At 41.1% G+C, this 14,722-nt stretch overlaps 1 protein-coding gene across 3 annotated transcripts in view; it reads left to right on the top strand.

The window, feature by feature from the left end:
- The window catches only part of LOC140211098 (FERM domain-containing protein 4B-like), a 342,398-nt gene that overhangs the window by 174,691 nt on the left and 152,985 nt on the right, over positions 1–14,722 (top strand). For all 3 annotated transcript variants that reach the window (XM_072280548.1, XM_072280549.1, XM_072280547.1), the window contains exon 3: positions 4,196–4,290. In XM_072280548.1, coding sequence (XP_072136649.1) covers positions 4,196–4,290 — 95 coding nt within the window. The remainder of the gene's footprint in view (positions 1–4,195; positions 4,291–14,722) is intronic.

Here is a 14,722-nt window from a genome sequence, read left to right as displayed (position 1 = left end):
TTGATGCTGTAAATGGAAAACAACTTATTACGATTGAGGAACAGAATTAAAACTTCATCGAATAAAAAGGAAAGCAAGTAGAATAATTGGTTCTATTTTAACATCACAAAATTGCAGTTTTATTATTTCAATTTTGTATCAAAAGGACCTTTCAGACTAATAATATTTATTACGTCATTGTTAAAGTCAAAGTACATTTATTATCAAAGTGCATGTGCAGAATACAACCCTGAGGTTTGTCTTTCCACAGACAGCCATGAAACAAATAAGCACCATGGAACCCACTCAATGAAAATAGCAAACACCCAATGTGCTAAAAAAGAACAAATCATGCAAACAGCAAAACATGAGTGAATAGCAGAATATAAACATCAATTTGTGTGTGCTCAGGATGTTTAAGGTCTTGTCCATTTAAGTTCCATTAAATTTTGCATAGCATATTGCTTTTGGTAAGAGATGGAAATATCTTCATTCCATAAAAATGGGTCAAATAGCGAGTATCTGTTTTGCCAGTCATGATCATGCACCTAACCCAGGTCTGAGCTTGGATCACTCTAAGTGCCAAGCCAATTTGTAGAGGTCAGGAACAGTCTTGGACTGGGTGATGAGGCCAGGAGTGAGTAGCTGGGCCATGTGGCCTAGGCCCAGAGCATTTCACTGTGGTGGAGCCTGGGTCTTAATGCGAGGCAAGATGCACTGTTTGGACAATTTAAGCACTGGCGCAGATAGACTGGAAAGGTGAGGTGTTGGGACCAGAGACAACAGTCGAGCCGATTTTGCTCGCTCTCTCGTGATGTTCACTCCTCTTTCCATGATGCTGAGGCTGTCAGACTGCCCCAGCTGCTGTGCTTTGAGTCTGCGAGCTTTGCAGCGATTTGGCCCGCTAATATAATGAACTGAGACAGAGGCTTGGGCCTACGCCAGTCTGCTCCAGGGATTCCGATGGCAAGACTCAATTTGGTTTGGAATGCTCTTGCTCGCTTCTATTGTTTGCGTGATTTGTGTATTTTTCTCTTCTGTGCGTTGGGCATTGATCTTTTTTTCAATTGGGTTCCTTCGGGTTTCATGCTTTGTGGCTGCCTGTAAGCAGACAAATCTCATGATTGTATAATTTATACATTATTTGATAATGTACATTGAATCTTTGACTAGTACAGTCTGATCAAGTGGTTTTAGTCACATTAGTTAAGGCGATTTCAAATCAGCTACAGGAAGTGGAAGAGAGTAAGAAAGGAGACGGGGGAAAAAAACATCAAAATACTACAGGTGCTGAAAATTTGAAATTTTAAAAAAGCTGTAAACACTCAAGGAGTCATTCAGCATCTGTGGAAAGAGAAGCAAATTTAACACTTCAACTTGAAAACTCTTTGTCAGAACAAAAATGTTAATTATGTTTTTCTTTCCAAAGAAACTTTTAAACAGATTTAATAATTTAAAATATCTCCAAAAAAAATTAAAAGCTGTGGGAATAAGATACAGCAATATAGACGTTAAACTTCTGTGGCAGAGACACTGCCTTGCATTAATTAAAACAATATTGTCAAATAAAAGGAGACTTGGATCTAAATGGAAACATACAAATTTTTGTGGTGTTTGGTGTGTATCTTTATTTTCAATATTAAAACATTCTCTGTGGAATAGAATTGAGTAGGACAACTATGGGTAGATATTTGCTGCTTTTAAGAAGCAATGCATTCTAGACAACAATGGTAGGATCTTTGTCTGTGCTTGTCTGAAATGACAGTTTAGTTTCTGCAGAACAAACACTAATATCCAGTCCAATGTCTGATGGATGGAATCCAGAGATATTTTTTGAGCAACAAACAATCTGCTGGGGGTACTGAGAGGGTCATGCAGCATCTGTGGGTCGAAAGAAATTGTCAACATTGCAGGTTGAAAGCCTGCATCAGGAATAATTCCTTTTGGAACACTACAACACAGAAACAGGCCCTTCAGCCCATCTGTTCCATAGCAAAACATTAATCAGCCTGGTCCCATCAACCTGCACCCAGACTGTAGCCGTCCATACCCATCCCACCTGTGTACCTATCCAAATTTTTCTTAAATGTTGCAACTGGACCCACATCCTCCACTTACACTGTCAGCTTGTTCCTCACTCTCACCACCCTCTGAGTGAAGATATTCCACCCCCCTATGTTCCCCTTAAACGTTTCACCTTTCACCCTTAACCCAGGACTTCTAGTTGTAATCTCACCCAACCTCAGTGGGAAAAGCTGTGTGCATTTAACTAATCTGTCCACCTCGCAATTTTGTATACCTCTGTCAAATCTCCCCTCAATCTTCTATGTTCTAGGGAATAACTTCCTAACCTACTCAACCTTTCCCTGTAATTCAGGTCCTCAAGTCCTGGCAACATCCTTGAAAATGTTCTCTGCACTCTTTCAATCTTTCTCACATCTTTCTTGTAAGTAGGTGGCCAAATCTGAACACAGTACTCATCCGTGTCCTATAAAATTTCAACATAATATCCCAACTTCTGTCCTCTTGTATTTCATTTATGAAGGCCATTCCCTGCCCCCCACCCCCCATTGATACTGGTTAACTCACTGAGTCCCTCTGGCAGATTGTTGCTGCAGATTCCAGCATCTAGGCTGATAGGCCAATAGGCTGGTCCTGCACTTATTTCATAATTTACATATTACTATTTAACTATTTATGGTTCTATTACTATTTATTATTTATGGTGCAACTCTAACGAAAACCAATTTCCCCCGGGATCAATAAAGTATGACTATGACTATCTGCAGTCCCTTGTCTCCAAAGTTTTTGTCTTTAAACTTCTAGATATTGAAATTAACTTCAACTACTCTGACATGTCTCTGATTTTTCAATCACATTTCAAAATAGTGCAACAAACCTTTAACAATGTGAACCTTCATTGGCCAACGGCACCAGTAACTTTTCCAGATCGGAATGAGATGAACTTGCAGTTCTTCACCTTGAATTATAGCTACTGTAGGTTTGCTTATTCGAGTACCTCCTTGTCCCTTTGCAACTTAAAATTGGGTTCTGCTTTTGTTCCTCTATAATTTTTGGTTTTCACTCAGAATGCTTCCTGTCCCTCCTGGCACTGATGTGTACAGACTTGGAGACGCAACTTCAATCTTTCACTAACATTGTCAGGATATCTAATGGGGGAAATGTGAAATGTACTGTAAGTTGAACAATTTGGAATACTTAAGAAACAGCTCCTAACAAGCCAGCAGACCGAGAGGGACAGAAGAGATTCACCCTCTTGGCATTTAATAGCTTTTCTTATTGGCTGGTATCTTTACTTGCTCAGCCTAAGCATCGGACAAGGTTTCCACACTGTATCTGATTTGAGCTGGCTGGGAGTGTGATCCAGCTTTCCCACCAATGTCAGTCACTTATCAACCTATAATGATCTACCTGTTCTATATATATATATATATATATATATATATATATATTATACAGCTGTGCTTGAGTGTTGAGGACCTGAATTCTTTCAAGTCTTACCATTTATATTTGACAGAGCGACAAACTGTTATCAGCTCTTTAGTTAGACTGAGGATGCCACAAAAGAGGCTGATTAGACTCTTCTCATACTAACAAAACAAGTGATGACAGTCCCCTTTTTAGAACTGACAGCCACGCTAACAATTTTTTTTGCAACAGCAATACTAGTGACAACTACCTAAAATAATGTACAACTTTCACCTTCTATTGCCTGGAAGAGAAGAATGATTATGCTACTTGGCCACAGGACAGGTTCACTTTTCTAACTCCTTCCAATTTGTATTCTGATGATTATATTTGCAGTGGTTGCTATATGAATATGAGTGAGAGGGTGAGAGAGAAAAGAAAAAAAAGAAACTCAAATCAGTTTCTTCTGGGCAATCCTTGAAGTCTCATCAAAACAGGATTCCAAGATGTTTACCATTTCACCTTACTTTGAGACCTTTTGTATAATTGACCAAGGCTATCACTAAATTAAGGCCCCAAAATAAGAGGGATGTCTCAAATAATTATGCTTGTTTAAAAAAAGAGGAAAGCTCACATTGACATGTGCTGTGAAGAAGAGGGAACAAGCTGGAAATGTGTTTTAGTGAGACATGAAAGCAACAATTATAGAACTTAATGCAATGGAAAAAATGACTTAATTTCCTTGGTGTTCCCAAGTTCTATTAATTTTATTGTGTTCTTTTTTTAGCCAAAGCTTCTGTCCAGGGAACTGCTGGACTTGGTGGCGTCTCATTTTAACCTCAAAGAAAAGGAATACTTCGGCATAACTTTTATTGATGACACGTAAGTAAAACATACTAAACCTTAAGTAGCTTTGCTCTGCACTGCAGAAATAGCCAAATATTGTTGTTACATATTGATTATTTTGTATAGTTCACAGCTGAAAATAGTTAATTTAGAAAGTCATCAACAGTAAACCTTATCATTGCTCCTAGAAGTCATATTGTCATTAAATAGAAAGTTTTACAAGTTACAATGTAAAAGCACATCTATCATTATACAAGATTTGTAGAAGTCAGTGTTGTTGGCTTGAAACAAGTAATCCTACTGTATTGCCCTACAGCAAAAAGGATATTGTTTTCATAAGCATTGCCTATCTTATCAAAATGTCAAAGATATGATGTCATGCGTAACTAATTTATAAAAGCTATTTTTTAAATCTTATCAGCCTGTTCATGAAGGCCTTGTCAGTTGTATAAAATAAGCTTCTGCAGAGTACTACTGGAGTTTTAACCCTTACTGATATTGGCACAGTTCATCATGGAACCAGTGCTTTAATAAACTCAATGTTACACCTTTCCTAGAATATAGAGTGTGATGTAATTATGGTGCCTTGGTTAGAATCAGATTGTCTTATTTGTTACAAAACGGCGTTCAATAAGCAGACACACATGGTTCGAGTTACGCTGGGCATCATCTGAGTGAAAAGATTAGTGTAAGTTCAGCTGGTATCCACAAAAAGTGTGGAGAAGAGGTAGGGAGTCTGTCAGCAGGCAGTGTTGATTCAATGTCTTGTTGCCACTTTGAGCCCAAAGTTCCAGCTAATACAGTCCTAATCATATCTGAGCATGCAATCAACAACAGGAGCTGGCCACACTGTACACCACATGCCATCGCTACAGGTATTTCAATTTATTATTTACTAGTTTCAAGTTAATTGCTGGTTGATTCTAATGACTGCTCATAACTACGATTGCTTTCGCTTTTCTGCATTATTTCCCATTGCTGAATCTACAGGAGAGATGTGTGAAGTTTTGAGTGATATTCAAGGACTGCACATTTACAAAGGTGTGGAAACGGGTGACAGAATTCTTGTCAAGATTTGTAGCTGCGTTAAAGTCACCTTCTGATCCATTGGCTGTTCCCAGGGATGCATATTGAGACAAACATCATGACTCCTCATTTCAATGGAAGTCGCACTTTGGTGTGCACAGAATGTGTGGGTCTACTAGTGCAGTGAGAAGTCCGTAAGGGACTGTTGCTGACTAATACATTCCAGCTTGCGGTCGTTCATGTTGGAGGATGCATGGACTAGATGCCACCACGAATGTAAACAATCTGTGAAATTTTCACAGCAAATATATATAGAACATTGTATGCAGTTTTGGTCACCAAATTACAGGAAGGATATTAATAAGATTGAAATAGTGCAGAGAAGGTTTACAAGGATGTTGCCGGGACTTGAGAAACTGAGTTACAGAGAAAGGTTGAATAGGTTAGGACTTTATTCCCTGGAGCGTAGAAGAATGAGGGGAGATTTGATAGAGGTATATAAAATTATGATGGGTATAGATGGAGTGAGTGCAAGCAGGCTTTTTCCACTAAGGCTAGGGGAGAAAAAAACCAGAGGACATGGGTTAAGGGTGAAGGGGGAAAGGTTTAAAGGGAACATTGGGGGGGCTTCTTCACACAGAGAGTGGTGGGAGTGTGGAATGAGCTGCCAGATGAAGTGGTAAATGCGGGCTCACTTTTAACATTTAAGAAAAACGATATGGTCCAGGTGCAGGTCAATGGGACTGGGCAGAAAATGGTTTGGCACAGCCAAGAAGGACTGAAAGGCCTGTTTTCTGTGCTTTAAATGTTCTATGGTTCTAACTTTAAGGAATATAGACACAGATATATACGGTAGATGTCTCCATGTCTATGACTAATGTTTTTGAAATAAAAAAGAAATTAGGTGTAGTTTTTTAGCGGCATGACACACAAGTCAGGCAGCATCTATGGAGGAGAATCAGCAGTCGATATTTTGGGCCAAGACCTTCATCATGGTTCATGGACCGTTTGAAAGACTGACGATGGAGGGAGAAGGCTGTTCTTAAAATATTGAGGGTGTATCTTCTGGCTCCTGTGTCTCCTCCCTGTTGTTAATAATGAAAAGAGGGCATACCCTGGATGGAGAGGGGCCTTAACTTACAGTATTTATTTACTTATTGAGATTTAGTGCGGAATAGGCCCGTCCGCCCCTTCGAGCCACACCACCCAGCAATCCTCCCCAGTTTAATGCTAGTCTTATCACGGGACAATTTACAATGGCGAAGTAGCCTATCAACCGGCATGTCTTTGGACTGTGGGAAGAAACCGGAGCAACCGGACGAAACCCACATGGTCACGGGAAAATGTACAAACGTCATAAGACCCTAAGATATAGGAGCAGAAGTAGGCCATTCGGCCCATCGAGTCTTCTCTGCCTTTCAATCATGGGCTGATCCAATTCTTCCAGTCATCCCCACTCCCCTGCCTTCACTCCCATACCCTTTGATACCCTGGCTAATCAAGAACCTATCTATCTCTGCCTAAGTATACCCAATGACTTGGCCTCCACAGCTGCTCACGGCAACAAATTTCACAGATTTACCACCCTCTGACTAAAGTAATTTCTCAGCATCTCTGTTCTAAATGGATGTCCTTCAATCCTGAAGTCGTGCCCTCTTGTCCTAGAATCCCCTACTATGGGAAATAACTTTGCCATATCTCATCTGTTCAGGCCTTTTAACATTTGGAATGTTTCTCTGAGATCCCCACCCCCTCATTCTCCTGAACTGTAGGAAATACAGCCCAAGAGCTGCCAGACATTCCTCATACGGTAACCCTTTCATTCCTGGAATCATTCTTGTGAATCTTCTCTGAACCTTCTGGAATGTCTGTATATCCTTTCTAAAATAAGGATCCCAAAACTGCACACAATGTTCCAAGTGTGGTCTCACAAGTGCCTTATAGAGCCTCAACATCATACCTCTGCTCTTATATTCTATACCTCTAGAAATGAATGCCAATATTGCATTCACCTTCTTCACAACTAACTCAACCTGGAGATTAACCTTTAGGGTATCTTGCACATTTTGAATTCTCTCCCCATCTTAATGATTGTCTGCCCATTTATTTCTTCCACTGAAGTGCATGACCATACACTTTCCAACATTGTATTTCATTTGCCACTTCCTTGCCCATTCCCCTAAATTATCTAAGTCTCTCTGCAGGCTCTCTGTTTCCTCAACACTACCTGCTCCTCCACCTATCTTTGTACCATCGGCAAATTTAATCACAAATCCATTAATACCATAGTTCAAATCATTGACATTCATCGTAAAAAGCAGCGGTCCCAACACCAACCCCTGTGGAACTCCACCAGTAATAGGCAGCCAGCCAGAAAAGGATCCCTTTATTCCCACTCTGTTTTCTGCCAAATAGCCAATGCTCCACCCACACTGGTAACTTCCCTGTAATTCCATGGGCTCTTATTTTGCTAAGCAGTCTCATGTGCGGTACCTTGTCAAAGACCTTCTGAAAATCCAAGTACACCATGTCTACTGCATCTCCTTGGTCTACCCTGCTTGTAATTTCCTCAAAGAATTACAGTAGGTTCATCAGACAGGATTTTCTTTCAGGAAACCATGCTGACTTTGGCCTATCTTGTTATGTGCCTCCAGGTACTCCATAATCTCATCCCTAAGAACTTCCCAATCACTGATGTCAGGCTAACAGGTCTATAGTTTCCTTTCTGCTGCCTCCCATCCTTCTTAAATAGTGGAGTAACATTTGCAGTTTTCCAATCATCCGGTACAATGCCAGAAACTATCGATTCTTGAAAGATCATCGTTAATGCCTCCACAATCTCTCCAGCTACTTCCTTCAGAACCCAAGGGTGCATTCCATCAGGTCTGGGTGATTTATCTACCATCAGAGCATTAAGCTTCCTGAGCACCTTCTCAGTCGTAATTTTCACTACACAGACCTCACTTCACTGACACTCTTGAATGTCCAGTATGCTGCAGACGTCTTCCACTGTGAAGACTGACGCAAAATATGCATTCAGTTCCTCTGCCATCTCTGCATCTCTCATTAGAATAATCCTTACAGACAGCAGCGGGAATTGAACCCAGGTTGCCTGTATTGTAAAGGGGTATGCTAGCTACAATGCTACCATGCCGCCCACCATTAACGATGGAAGCCGCATCCTTGAGACTTCACCTTTTCAAGAAGTCCTCAGTGGTAGGGAGGGTAGTTCCCCTAATGGACCTGATTGAGATTGCAGCTTTTTCCATTCCTGTGCCAAACAAGGATGCATTAATAGTCAATCACATGGCAGGGCTACATTTCTAGGATAAGATTGAAAGGCTGAATGGCTTCTCTGTCTCCATGTTATTTGGACTCAAAATGCTGACAATTCCTTTACGTCACAGATGCAGCTTAACCTGTTAAGATCCTCCTCCTGATTCTTATTGCCCCTATATATGGAACCCTGCTGGAAGGGTGGAAATACGCCTCTACCAGAGGAGGTGTGAGGCACTCCTTCCCTCCGCTCGCCTGCAGGTCACCCTTGCGCAAGGTGCAGCACTTGCTTTCTCTCCCTCCCCTCCACCCCAAAATCAGGTTCACATGAAGCCGTGGAAGCAGGCGTTGGATGGTCGTATGAGCAGCTGGTGCATATCACAAGTCCTGGTTGTGCAACCACTGACAGTCTCTGAAGAGTATTGATAATTGCTGGGACGCCTGTCTTGTAAGGCAATGAAGGCAATGGCAAACCACTTCTGTAGAAAAATCGGCCAAAATCAATCATGTTCAAAGACCATGATTGCCTGTACTTCATATGACACGCAACATGATGATGATGATATATGGAACCTGGCCAGCCTATTGCAGTCATAACTGGAGAATCACCCACATTTGTCTTTTTCCTGCACCGTTCTATCTGATACGTCTGAGGATGTCTCCATGGAGCTACAGCGACTGGGTCTCCAGCTCCGATTCTGGCTCTGTGGCTTGGAAGGGATGGGGGAGGAAGATGAGTGCAACAGTGATGGGGGATCCTCTAGTTCGAGGAACAGTAGGCAGATTTTGTGGACGTGAAAGAGGCACCCGGATGGTATATTGCCTCCCTGGTGCCAGGGCCAGGAATATTTGCCCCCCTGCATTCTAAAGGCAGAGAGTGAGCAACTGGGAGTCATAGTACGTGTCAGTACCAATGACATAGGTGGAAAGAGGTGCTGAAGAGAGAATATAGTGAGGAAGGTAGAAGGCTGAAAAGCAGGATCATCAGGGTGGTAATTTCTGGATTGCTGCCTGTGCCACACTCCAACCAGGGTAAAAATATGATAATTTGGCAGATTAAGGTATGGCTGGGAAATTGGTGCTGGGGGCAAGGTTTCAGATTTCTGGATCATTGGGATCTGTTCTGGGGAAGATATGACCCAGACAAAAAGGGCGGGTTACACCTGAACTCACAGCTGGCTAATATCCTTGAGGGCAGGTTTGCTAGAGCTATCAGGAAGGATTTGAACTAATTCGGCAGGGGGATGGGAACTGGAGTGATAGGGCTGACGATGTGGCAGTTGGTTTACTGGTAGATGCAGTTTGTAGTGGGACTGTGAGGAAAAACGGGCAGATTATGGGGCAAAATTGCAGTCTGTGGGATGAGTTGAAGTGTACCATGGAGGCAAAACAAGAAGGGAGATGAATACAGGACTGAAGGTGTTATACTTGAACAATGTACAGAATAAGGTAGATGACCTTGTAGCACGGTTAGAGATTAATAGGTATGACATTGTGGACATCACTAAATTGTGGTTGAAAGAAGATCATTATTAGGAGCTTCACATCGAAGGATACCCATTGTATTGAAAGGACAGGCAGGTAGGCAGAGAAAGTAGGGTGTCTCTGTTGGTAAAAAAAAAATGAAATCAAATCCTTAAATTTTGGTGATATAGGATCAGAAGATGTAGAATCCTTGTGGGTGTAGTTATGAAACTGCAAGGGTAAAAAGACCCTGATAGGAGTAATGTACATGTCTCCAAACAGTAGCAAGTTTGTGGTTTACAAATTACAACAGGAGATAGAAAAGGCATTGCAAAGGGGCAATGTTACGAAAGTTATGGGAGATTTCAATATGCAGGTAGATTAGGAAAATCAGGTTGGTGTTGGATCTCAAGAGAGGGAATCTGTAGAATACCTACTAGATGGCTTTTTAGAGCAGTGTGTGGTTGAGCCCGCTTTGGAGAATAGCGATTCTTGAATGGGTGTTGTGTTATGAACCAAATTTGATCAAGGTGCTTCATGTAAAAGAACCCTTTGGAGCTAGTGATCATAATATGTTAGAATTCATCCTGCAATTTGAGAGAGAAGAACATAGAGTCAGATGTAAGAGTATTACAGTGGAGTAAAGTGAATTGCAGTGCAATGAGAGAGGAGATGGCGAAAGGTGATTGGAAAGGGATACTCTCAGGGATGACAGCAGAGAACAGCAAAGGCTGGAGTTTCTAAGAGCAATTCAGAAGTCATATAAAATAGAAAACAAATAGTGGGAAATTAGCGGATTGGGAAGCTTTTGAGATCCAACAGAAGGCAACTAAAAAAGCAATAAAGAGAGAAATGATGAAATATGAAGGTAAGCTGGTCAATAATATAAAAGGATACCAGAAGTTTTTTCAGATGTATTAAAAAGTAAGAGAGGCAAGAGTGGCTATCAGACTGCTGAAAAATGATACTGGAGAGGTACTAATTGGGGACAAAGAAATGGTGGATAAGCTTAATCAGTGTTTTGCATTCACCTTCACTGTGGAAAGCACTAGCGATATGGCAGAAATTAGAACTTGTTGGGGACAGAAGTCAGTGTAGTTGCTATTACTAAGGAGAAGGTATTTGGGAAGCTGAAAGGTCTGAAGGTAGATAGGTTTCCTGGACCAGGTGGACTACATTCCAGGGTTCTGAAAGAGGAGGCTGAAGAGATTACGGAAGCATTACTAAAGATCGTACAAGAATCACTAGATTCTAGAATGGCTCCTGAGGACTGGAAAATTGCACTAAAGTCACATCACTATTTAAGAAGAGAGGAAGACAGAAGAATGGAAATTATAGACCTGTTAGCCTGACTTCAGTGGTTGGAAAGATGTTGGAATTTATTATTAAGGAAGTACTTAGAGGCATGTGATAAAATAAGCCAAAGACAGCATGGTTTTCTAAAGGGGAAATCTTGCCTGACAAATCTGCAGGAATTATTTGAGGAAATAACAAGCAGGATAGACGAAATGGATGTTGTATGATGAATAAAAAGTATGTTGTATACTTGGATTTTCAGAAGACCTTTGACAAGATGCGGCACGTGATGATCTTAACAAAATAAGAGCATGTGGTATTACAGGAAAAGTACTAGCATGGATAGAAAATTGGCTGACTGGCAGGAGGCAAAGTGTAGGAATAAAGTGTAGGACGACAACCTTGTTGTAGGGTTTGGAGGCTTGTGTGCCTCAATGACCCGGAGAGCTATGTTGGCTGGAGTCAGGGCCTTGTGCTTTTGCTCTTGGTATTTTCACCTATGCCAAACAGGTCAAAGAGTAGAGTCCAGACTAAGAGTGGTCCACCAGTCCTGCAGGTTCGGGGTTCAGTTCACTGCTAACAACTGTGATTGGTCAAAAAGAAATTGTTACAGAAGCAGCAATGGAGGATCCTACCTTCTTTAGAAGAATTCTTCTAAAGGCCTGTGCGATGGTATGCACAGGCAGAAATGAAGGACCTTCACTGCTGCTCTAAACGCCAGCAGGATTTCTGGTTGGCTTTTGGAGACTAGTGGTCTGCCACAGGTGTCTTTGTTGGGACCAGTTTCTTTCACATTGTATGTCAATGATTTGAATGATAAGTTGATGGCTTTGAGGCCAAGTTTGCAGATGATAAAAAGATAGGTGGAGGGACAGGTAGTGCTGAGGAAGTTGGTCACCTGTAGAAGGACTTGGACAGATTGGAAGAAGGGGCAAAGAAGTGGCAGATAGAAGACAGGATTGGGAAGTGTATGATCAAGTAGTTTAGTAAAAGGAACAAAGGGGTAGACTATTTTCTAAACCGGGAGAAAATTCAAAAGTCAGAGTTGCGAAGGGACTTAGAAGCCCTTGTGCAGGATTCCATAAAGGCTCACTTGCAGGAGGAGTTATTAGTGAGAAAGGCAAATGCAATGTTAGTGTTCATTTCCAGCGAATGAGAATATAAAAGCAAGGATGCAATGCTAAGGGTTTATAAGGCATTGCTTAAACTGCATATGAAGTATTGTGAGCAGTTTTGAGCCCCTTATCTCAGAAGAGATGTGCTAGCAATGGAGAAAGTCTAGAGGAAGTTCACGAGAATTATTCCTGATGAAAGGATTAATGTATGAGAAATGTTTGATGGCTTTTAGCCTGTACTCACTGGAAATTAGAAGAAAAAGGAGGGGAATCTCATCTCTCCCATGTCTTGTGACCTTAACAGCAGAGCATGCATCATCAGTCAAATCCTAGCTATCAGTTCATACTTTCCAGCCAGTTTCATCTATCAATCCACTGTCCTGGAATGGAGTTGTCATAATATTTATCTGATATCCAGTGGAAAATCAGAACTCAGCACCTTCTGTATCAATCACAAATTCGGGTCCCAACAAACAAGACTCCATCACTTCACCTGAATTGACTTAAATTTGAATTACGGTCAAACAATTTATCTACTTTACAACATCTTACTGTATTCCACAACCGTCATTACATCATTCTATCTTTCTCCCCTAGCACCACACACACACACACACCACCCCCTCCCCCAATAACTTCCACTCCAATTCAGGAGTTTTGAGCATTTCTGAATTTCACTGTCGCAACTAAACTCTAAAGGCAATGGATTCTTCATGTAAGCTCTTCTCATTCCTCCTATCATGCTTAAGTTCCTCTCTTGAACCAGGCTTTTGGCCTAGTATGTTTCCAAGTACCAAATTCTATTTGCTAAGTACCCTGTGAAGTGCCTTTGAATAGTGTTGTAGTATTGTGATCCTATGTCAATATAAGCCAGTGTGACTGCTGTTCTGACTCAGAAGCAAGGGAGCTATGAACAGACCACAATGGGTATATGGTAATCAAAATTAGTTTCATTGGGTTCAAAATTATTTTGTTGTCTGAAAATTCCAGTTAATTAATGCTTGTCTAATAGCTAGTAATATGTATTTATTAATGAGAATTAGTTAATTAGTTATCTGCCCTCTTTAGATGGAGTTTCAACCATTGCAAGCAAGAAGGGAAGAGCCTGTATTTGAGTAGCTTTTACTGTATATCCCCAGACACACACCAGTCCTCATTGGGGGTCAGCGGCTTCAAGTTCTGGGCGTATATCTGAGGATCAACACGGTGATGTAGCGGTCAGCACAGTGCTACCTCAGCTTGGGGTGTTGGAGTTCAGAGTTCAACTCCGATGTCGTGTACAAGGAGTCTGAAGGTCCACCCAGCGAATGCGTGCGTTTTCTCTGGGTGCTCTGGTTTGCTCCCGCAGTCCAAAGGTGGACCAGTTAGTAGGTTAATTGGCTGTTGTAAATTTTCCTGTGATTAGGCTAGGGTTAATTAGGGGTTGCTTGGTTGTACGGCGGGAAGGGCCTATTCTGCATTGTATCTCAATAATAATCTACCCTGGCCCAACATATTGACGCAGTCATGGAAACACGCCAGTGGCTATACCTCACTCGAAATCTGAGGGGATCTGGTATATCTGCAGATGTACTGTGAAGACTATTCTGACTGGTGGCATTGCTGTCTGGTAGGGAGGCTCCAATGCACACGACTGGGGGGAAAATAGCTGCAGAGGGTTGTAATTTTAGCCAGCTCCATCATGGGAACAAGAATTCCCACCATCGAGAACATCTTAAAAAGGCAGAGCCTCAGGATCATCAAAGACTCTCACCATACAGGACATCTCATTACTGCCATCAGGGGGGAGTTACAGGCACACACTCATCATTTTACGAACAGCTTCTTCCCCTTCACCATCAGATTTCTGAACAGATGAACATGACCTCACTATTTTGCTTTCTTGTTGCTCTTTTTATTTACTTTATTATCTATTTTTTATTGTAACTTAGTGACTTTTTTAATGCCTAGCACTTCACTGCAGGAGCTTGTGTTTGTATTTACTTTGGCATTGAAGGAACTGATATCTGAAATTATACCTTTCTGAGATTCAACTTTAAAATCATGAAGAATAATTTTATTTTTGCTTACTGCAGTTTTAGGCATTATTTTAGATAAAAATGCAATCATAAAGTCTATGTCCTTTTATATTTTGTAACTTGATTGTCCTAATGAAATTAATTATACATACTTTATATAAAGAGTAAAATAAAAATCTGTGTTATAACATTTCACTGTTCTATGTGGGCAAACTAACATGAAGTTCAGCTAGTGTCATCAATTTTACAAAATGCATTACAGCTGCTTGCCAA

This window comes from Mobula birostris, chromosome 16 (assembly GCF_030028105.1).
Source record: "Mobula birostris isolate sMobBir1 chromosome 16, sMobBir1.hap1, whole genome shotgun sequence".
NCBI lineage: Eukaryota > Metazoa > Chordata > Chondrichthyes > Myliobatiformes > Myliobatidae > Mobula > Mobula birostris.
The sequence above is the reverse complement of the archived record's forward strand: the minus strand, read 5'-3'. Positions and strand labels throughout refer to the sequence as shown.